This window comes from Paramacrobiotus metropolitanus, unplaced genomic scaffold (assembly GCF_019649055.1).
Source record: "Paramacrobiotus metropolitanus isolate TYO unplaced genomic scaffold, Prichtersi_v1.0 Parri_scaffold0000012, whole genome shotgun sequence".
NCBI lineage: Eukaryota > Metazoa > Tardigrada > Eutardigrada > Parachela > Macrobiotidae > Paramacrobiotus > Paramacrobiotus metropolitanus.
Window position 1 is genome coordinate 1,284,962 of NW_026570232.1, and position 7,669 is coordinate 1,292,630.

At 40.1% G+C, this 7,669-nt stretch overlaps 2 protein-coding genes and 1 long non-coding RNA gene across 4 annotated transcripts; 2 read left to right on the forward strand and 1 right to left on the reverse strand.

Annotated features, from left to right (window-relative positions):
• The first annotated feature begins 1,216 nt into the window (after window positions 1-1,216).
• On the forward strand, window positions 1,217-2,939 carry LOC129583821 (uncharacterized). Its single transcript, XM_055475799.1, has 3 exons — window positions 1,217-1,446; window positions 1,687-1,831; window positions 2,120-2,939. The coding sequence occupies exons 1-3, from the start codon at window positions 1,219-1,221 to the stop codon at window positions 2,650-2,652; spliced, it is 906 nt and encodes a 301-aa protein (XP_055331774.1). The 5' UTR covers window positions 1,217-1,218; the 3' UTR covers window positions 2,653-2,939.
• Window positions 2,940-3,161: 222 nt separating this feature from the next.
• Window positions 3,162-4,818, reverse strand: LOC129584103 (uncharacterized). Its single transcript, XM_055476206.1, has 2 exons — window positions 3,787-4,818; window positions 3,162-3,592 (listed from the first exon to the last, which is right to left on the reverse strand). Exons 1-2 carry the CDS (start codon window positions 4,643-4,645, stop codon window positions 3,162-3,164), a joined length of 1,290 nt encoding a protein of 429 aa, XP_055332181.1. The 5' UTR covers window positions 4,646-4,818.
• Window positions 4,819-5,128: 310 nt separating this feature from the next.
• On the forward strand, window positions 5,129-7,297 carry LOC129584071 (uncharacterized). Of its 2 annotated transcripts, XR_008689842.1 has the most exons (5): window positions 5,129-5,484; window positions 5,550-5,584; window positions 5,886-5,998; window positions 6,155-6,482; window positions 6,891-7,297. It is a non-coding gene; the product is annotated as an uncharacterized LOC129584071 (long non-coding RNA). The 2 variants fall into 2 exon arrangements; XR_008689843.1 differs by having other exon boundaries at window positions 5,129-5,584.
• Window positions 7,298-7,669: the final 372 nt, after the last annotated feature.

The window sequence follows — 7,669 nt, forward strand, 5'->3', positions numbered from 1 at the left end:
TAGCAGTAGTCCTGTTTGAAATTTGCTTAAAAATTCTGATGACGTCATTGTTCAAAAGCACTACCTCTGAGGTGTTGGTCGTTCAATGCTCTTGCGAACGATACCATACATCAGCCGATTTCGGCTAAGCCTGGGTGACCTTTGCAGAGTGACTGCAAGCACCTTTGAATCGGGAGTGACCTCCCTCGCACGCTTCCGGTGCAGCCACGGGATGCGACGGGTAATTATTTTTCGTACGAACTGATCGCTCATTTGCCTGACAGACACTTACGAGCATCGAACTTCTGTTTGTCCGCCTGCATCTGTACATATGGAATTGAACTAGAAACTGCAATTCATACAATTTAAGTGCCCCAAGGCTGAGCAGATACAAAAGCAGCCAAAAAATATGATTTAACCATATTAACCAGTCTACTGAATTTTTTTTAAACTGATGATTTGTCTTCGCGCGAACGTAGCAGTTAGCGGGTTGTTTTGGTTTCTTGAGTTTTGTTTGACAATACGGCCCGTTTTGTTTTGGTTGGCGTAACCATAAAACGAGGAACACACAAAAGAATGCAGTCGTTAAGCTTTTTTAATTATTTCTCTACACCATCAGAGTTTCTAAAATTAACAATACAGAGAATTCTAAACATGTAGAAACGACCGCAGTGTATTATACGAAGTAAGCGGGCGGAACGCATTTTAATACAGTATTTTCACAAAAACATAACGTTTTATTCGGAAGTAATTATTCAAAAATATTATCAACTTTTGCATTTTATTTTTACAAAATGTTTTATTCGTAGCACTGGTAGAAGTACATACCGACACCTAAGAATCTCAGGGGAATGTAACTTTGGGATTTTTTATGAGAAAAAAGTTGTATTACGTGTACTATTACGTTGGAACGGAAGTTACTCCGTGTACTTTGGGCTGACAGTAACTTATCATCCGCAACAGACAACAACAGCCTTCAATGTCCACCAGTCCACGGCGCCGCCATTCGCCGGCGTTCCCGGCCGATTTTATCAAGGTTTTTTGCCCGGATTTATCAAGGCACATCCAGGTGGAATTCCGGATGACCTTAGCTGATTAGCGGTTTTCTTCACTTTCTTATAGTGGAAGACACGCTGTCCAGACCAGCGCGTATCTTCCATCGGGCCAAGCTGGTCAAGGTCACAGTCCGGTCAAGCCGTGTTCAGCATTTGACTATATAAGCAACGCAATTGTCCAGTTATGCTTCATTCGTTCGCTTTCGAGCTAAATCCACTGTTTAAACTTTCGCAGTCGCACCGACTTTCGTTTTTGTTGTTTTCGGCCGTTCCTTCCTGTACTCCAGAGAAAATGACTTCTACTACTACCCGCAACGTCACCGACTACACCAACGAACACCGCGAACGTCGCGATGGCGAGAACAGTGGATGGCGCTCGTGGTTCGGTCTGGACAACAAGAAGGACCATGACGTAAGTTCGCTGTGACCTTTCATTTACAAAATTTCTGTATATAACGATTACTATTGCCAACGATTATATGAGCTTTTTCAAGAATGCATAAGTTTGAGCTTTATACAGAATGATGTTTATTATTATGAATTTATGATTGTTTATTTATATTGTTTTTTTTTGCTTCCTTGAGACGTGAATTTCTTTAAACCTTGTAAGCGAGCCGTTGAAATTAATCAGGGATTTTGTTTGCAATCCTAGGACCGTGAATACAAGTACGAACGCACGATGACCTACCGCAACGAGCCAGGTTACTCCACCGAAACCACCCCGGACTACACCTACAAGTACACCGATCGTCGTTTCCCCGAACCAACCAAGCACTACAACTACGAGCGCCCAACTGGTAAGCCGAAAAACCTTAATTTTAGTTTTTAGCGAAGCGTTTCGGTAAAATGTTTCTACAAATAAATGTGGCTTCATATATCAAATTTGTTGTTTCTAACCGCATCTTAATTATTTTCTAATATTTAGTAAATATTAAATATGATACATTATAGTCTACGCTTGAAATTTCTTTCCAATAATAAGCTTTTCTAGCCATATAACTAAAACTGGAAATATTACTGACGTTAGCAATTTTTAATTGTTTTAGTTGTGATATAGCTGCATTACATTTATGACCTTTGCTTAGGCACTCGCCCATACGGACCGGAGCCTCGTCCCTATGGACCGGAGCCTCGCCCGTACGGACCTGAGTACACTCGTCCATATGGCCCGGAGCCCCGCCCATACGGCCCAGAGCCCCGTCCGTACAACTACGAAATGACCAAGCCATGCAACACCATGTCCGAGTACACGCGCCCGTACAACACCGAGTCGACGTACTACACTCGCCCGTACTACACCAGCGAGTACACTCGCCCATACAACACCGAGTACACTCGTCCGTACAACACTGAGTACACTCGCCCGTACAACACCGAGTATACTCGCCCATACAACACCGAGTACAACTATACTCGTCCGTACAACACCGAGTACACTCGTCCGTACAACACTGAGTACACTCGCCCGTACAACACCGAGTATACTCGCCCATACAACACCGAGTACAACTATACGCGCCCATACAACACCGAGCGTGACAACTACTACACCCGTGACTACAACACCACCACCTACGGTTACGGACGTGAGTACCCGACCTACTACACCCGATTCTAAGCCAACGGATCCCCCGGATTCCAGGAAATCCGCCAACGGAAGCGGCTGTTAGTTAGTGTTGTAGTTTGGTTAGATAAAAATTCTGTAGTGTCTTAGTGCGGATGTTTGACCTTTGTGCTTTTCTTCGGTAGTTTGGTTCTTTGTTTCGGCCGGTTGTCATCTGTTTCGGTCTTTTTTTCGTTTAAGTTTTTAGCGGGAAAATTGCGTTTTGATCGTTGTGCGGAGACTAAAAAATTGACATCGTTTACTGTTAATGTAAAAGCCGCAATAAAGTTCGAAAAACCAAACCTTCGCTTGGCTTGTGTACCTTTAATTTGCCAACGTTCAGAACTGGCGCAGTAACAAATTTAAGCCACCACAAATGTTTTGTACTGTAAAAATTACTTGTGCATATCTACGTACATCACATTTTACAATCCGAATCAATATTGCATTAACTTAGCTTTAATTAAAAAATTAGGGTTTTTGCGTCAGTTGCTACTAATTAATTTTACTATTAATTATTTTAATCAATAATAGTTTTTAATCTCGAAAGCGGCGTCCAGATCCCGCCACTCGGAACTGTTAACACTACTGGTCGTAATTTCGTTTCGGCGGAAATGCAGTACTAAAGCTTTATTGACCGGCGCAGCAGTCAGAATCTTGGTTTCCGGGTGAATTTGGTAAGGATAATGTATGCCGGCCATCAGCACGGATTGTGTCCGGCAAATGTACTTTGATCGGTCGTTTGGCTCATTTATGTGGTCCTGTCGCTGGAACATGCGTTTCGATTTTTGAATATTAGAATTTGATAACGCTTTTGAATTTTGAGAGGGATCGCTGGTTATATCGATGACGCGAGCCAATGTGCTGCGGATATTTACGCAGTCCAAACTGCCGTGTTCCATTAACTCAGAAATACTGGTATTTTGGGAAAGAATGACGAATTCGTCCAAATCCACTGCGAAAAAAATTGTATTATTTTATGTTACAACATAACCGAAACTCAGATCAGATTCACACGCAATGCAATTATTGCTTTGTTTCCTTGTTAGTCTGCCACGTATTGAATTTAAAAGTTAAAATACTGGCATTTACAAATAATCTTTTGTATATATTTTAGGTTGCCGTATAATGTCGTGTGTTTTTTATTACCGGTTAAGACATAATCAAATCCTTCTTTTGCAGCGCGTAAATAGCACTCGTTGATTGCCGCAATCTGTCCATTATAATGAATCGCATGTTCATCCACCATGAGATTCCAATTCATAATTTCTACAACTTGTTTTTTTCGATACAATTGCAACAGTCTCATAACATCGGCAGAGACTGCTTTTACACATAAAAAAATTCTGGAAATCCCAAGACCGGTGTAATAGCGGATAAATCGGTTTAAAGCACCTGCATCAGAGTAATTCCCAAATATAATTGGTCCACATAGTGCAGAGGTCATATTCACCGGTGTGACGCTAGGATATACTGCGAAATTCCTACTTCCACGTGCTCCGTTATTTACACATTGAAAAGTTACATGCACACCATTGGCAGTAATACTACTGTTTAGCGGAAGGGAGCAAAGAAATCGCGAAGCAGTGTACACTTGGTCATGATGATCCCAGAAATCCTCCCGGTCAGCAGTAACCGTTCTCAGAGGATTTTGTGTGGAATTAAAGATGCATGTACAACTTCCTTTGTCACGATGGCGGTGTGTCGCCGCAATAATATGCACTGCAGAGTTCGAAGATGCAGAAAATGCGGAGTATACATGTACAAACGGCACAATTTCTGCCCAGTGTGCAGCAGCTTCTTTCTCTTCGTACTCAAAATCTTCAACTTCAAAATAAAGCAGTGTTCGCTGGGTAAAATATACTCCCAAGATTATTCCAACCGCCGAAATTAGCAGCAGCGTTATCTTAAGCAATCTTAGATGCGAGCGCAGTAACTCCATGAACTTTAAAACTATTGTCAGCGCATAAACTGAACTTTCCGCATGATAAAATTTACTGTGCACCATTCACCAACAACGGTAGAAAATGATTTTATTGATTGTGCCACGAAAACTGACGCCAAATACACTTCGAAAATAAAATGGACAGACAAGAGTCTGAAAAAATTTAAAATAAAGCGTTTTTTCACTTCGAATTTCTGTCAAAGAAGGATGCATATGTAAGAAGCGAAGATCAAATATCAAAGAACCTTGTCCCTGCCTTGCGCCAACGAATATGCCGGGGAGTGACGCTTAACCATGGTTGCTAATGCTGTTTGTGGCTTATACTTTGTATATACAGTAACATGCAGCATGGTACCGCCGGCTATCTAATGACCTCAATATTGTCATACACTTAATAATCGCCAAACAAATCCGTTTCTTCTGAAGCAGAAGCGATTACTTAAAGTGTGCACGTTATCAAAAGCTAAGGAGTGTTTTTTTGCACACTTGTGTAAAAAACCGCCTCTATAATACGTAATACCAATATACCGTGCATCGAGGAAACGTTTCAAGCAATTTTTGTACGCACTTTTTTCGCAAACAAAACAAAACGTTTAATTACATTTAGGTGCTTTGTATGCACTGTTGGCTGATGTATGCAAGTCCTACGGTAAACGTGCAAAGCACCACGTACAGCTCATAAAATTCGGTTGTGCGACTGTGGAAGTGTGTTTTCATAAATTATTGCCTTTATCAGCAAATTCCGTAGTTGTCTATAACTATTAGCTTGCAAACCTTAAAATTTCTGTTACCTTGTTACCTGAAAATAGTTTTTATCATGCCTTTTCGTACGAGCGCGTTCGGAGTTTCGGTATTCGCATGCATTGGGATGTTGTTTCTCGCTTGCAACGTGGATCTTGGGCGTAATTTGATATTTTTCTTGTGTGATGCTTGATTCGACATAACAAAGATATTTGCTAATTTTCAGGTGGATGCGATTTAATGTTTCCCAACGTCTGTGAGGTAAAAGTAAAAAATGTCACTGTTATAAATCAGTTATTCAATTTTCTAAGACAAAACACATATCAAGCAGTGAAAATTACTACAGTAGTGGTTGATACACGATTAGGTTATCAATATATACATAAATATGTACTGACCAATACACAGTGTGATGCATTGGGCGTTATGAAAAATTTCATAACGTCTTTGTTCGAATGTGCGCTAATTCATTATTTTTTGGGTGATCTATATACACCATTACAGTAAAACTAATAATGATACTCCAAATATTATTGTAACCAAGAGTTATCTGTTCTGCCAGAATGTGACGTGCCCAAAGGGACAAAACTGCAGTGCCATAACGGATTACTGGTGTCCCAATAAAACCGGCCAGATCTGCTATATATCCCATAGCAGTTTGCGGCGACTTCATAAGTACGAGTGTTAGCTGTTATAAGTGTATTTAATTGTTTCGTGACAGCCTTATTAAATCTGGTATTTCAAAATTAAGTTTGTAACTGTTTGCCCCATATACGCAGTTATAAATTCCGTATAATGACAGAGCTTGACCCGCTGTCTAATTCTTTGCAGATCCATGCATTGTAAGGATGCAGCGGGATGTTGCTTGGCCAGGCTCAAAATTAATATTATCAGTTACCTCGTGAACAGGATTCAGTATTACCGATGTCCAGCTAAAATTTATATTAGCATAAAACAATTGAATACTTTATTAAATGCACCAAACAAAAATTCGGATCGATGTATACGATATACCCGCATGTGTACAATACTTCTATACGAGTGAGTATACTGTAATTATTTTAATTGCAGTTCAGTACATGTCTCACTGGAACTGACTGCGCCGCTGTCGTTGATACCTGCAGCAATGGAATCTGCACCGTAAAAGCCGGATGCTTCAGTAAGATAACTTTTTAATACTCTGCGGAAGTTGATGTCATTTGTGTAGCACTAGTGCTCTACAACATGCCATCAACCTCTGTTTACGCACATAAATCTAGTACTTTTTTGTTTTTCATGCTTTTATTTCAATTCCAGTTTCGTTTTTTTATTATCTTATGTTTTTTTCTTATATTTTGTTTCTTCAGTGGTACTGCGAATTAGCAAAATCACGCCCTAGAATTTCTTTGTTTAAAAACTGGCGCATTTGAATAATCAACTATAGTAAGAGCCTTCAACATTCATGCGCCTGTTTTCATTTTTACGCAAAAAATTAATAGTCCTGTGAACGAAAGAATATTAATTTTGATTAAAGAAAGATTATTGTTGCCAACTTATCACAGTACTATAACAAGTTCACCTGTTGCAGACATTACTCGTCCTGGTGCATGCCCGAAATCGCCGGACGCCACTTCCTGCTCCAACTTCTGCGAGACAGACGGCTTATGCGAGACCGGTGCAAAATGCTGTCAGGTTCCTGATCTGGGAAAAGTGTGCGTGCCGGCTGTGCAAAATTACTGATTTGTTTTATTTCATGCTGTTCCGAACATCTGCTGTACATTCAAGCAACAAATACATTTCCAGCAGTTTTAATTATTTTATGGATTATACATCACCGCTGCAGAGTAATTGATATGTACCAGCGCCTGCTGTGCTATTCTAAGAAAGGTCACCAAATGAAGAGCCACTGGAATCGGTCACTGGTGTTCCAGTTACACAGGTTGATGTGCACTGAGCGAATGTGTCGAAACGATTTCGATTTCCCATGCATCCACCGTAAACCTTAACAAAAAAGTGCTCACAACTAAATTTCCACTAACTAATCACTATTACAGAATTACAGATTACACATGTTTACAGATTAATTTTAAACTTGTAACCAGTAAACGATTTCGAACACCAAACGTTGAACCAAACATCAGGTAAGTATCTGTGTAACCGGTTGAGCATTTTATAGAAATATGGCCAAGCTGTATCGTTAATCATTATGCATGACGCATTTAGTTTTTTAAAATAATAATCTAACTGGAAAAGTAAAGAACCAAAAACACTTAATTTTATTGCCATTGTACTTACAAATTGTGTACATGTGCCCGTTTGTAAATTGAAATACCACTCCGGTAAGTAAGCTCTGCATGGACCAGTCCA

Coding starts and splice junctions, on each gene's coding strand:
- LOC129583821 (XM_055475799.1), top strand. CDS start 1,219: ATGCTTCATTCGTTCGCTTTCGAGCTAAATCCACTGTTTAAACTTTCG. Junction 1,447..1,686: donor ACAACAAGAAGGACCATGAC/GTAAGTTCGCTG, acceptor TTGCAATCCTAG/GACCGTGAATACAAGTACGA. Junction 1,832..2,119: donor CAACTACGAGCGCCCAACTG/GTAAGCCGAAAA, acceptor ACCTTTGCTTAG/GCACTCGCCCATACGGACCG.
- LOC129584103 (XM_055476206.1), bottom strand. CDS start 4,645: ATGGTGCACAGTAAATTTTATCATGCGGAAAGTTCAGTTTATGCGCTG. Junction 3,593..3,786: donor ATTTGATTATGTCTTAACCG/GTAATAAAAAAC, acceptor TTTTTTTCGCAG/TGGATTTGGACGAATTCGTC.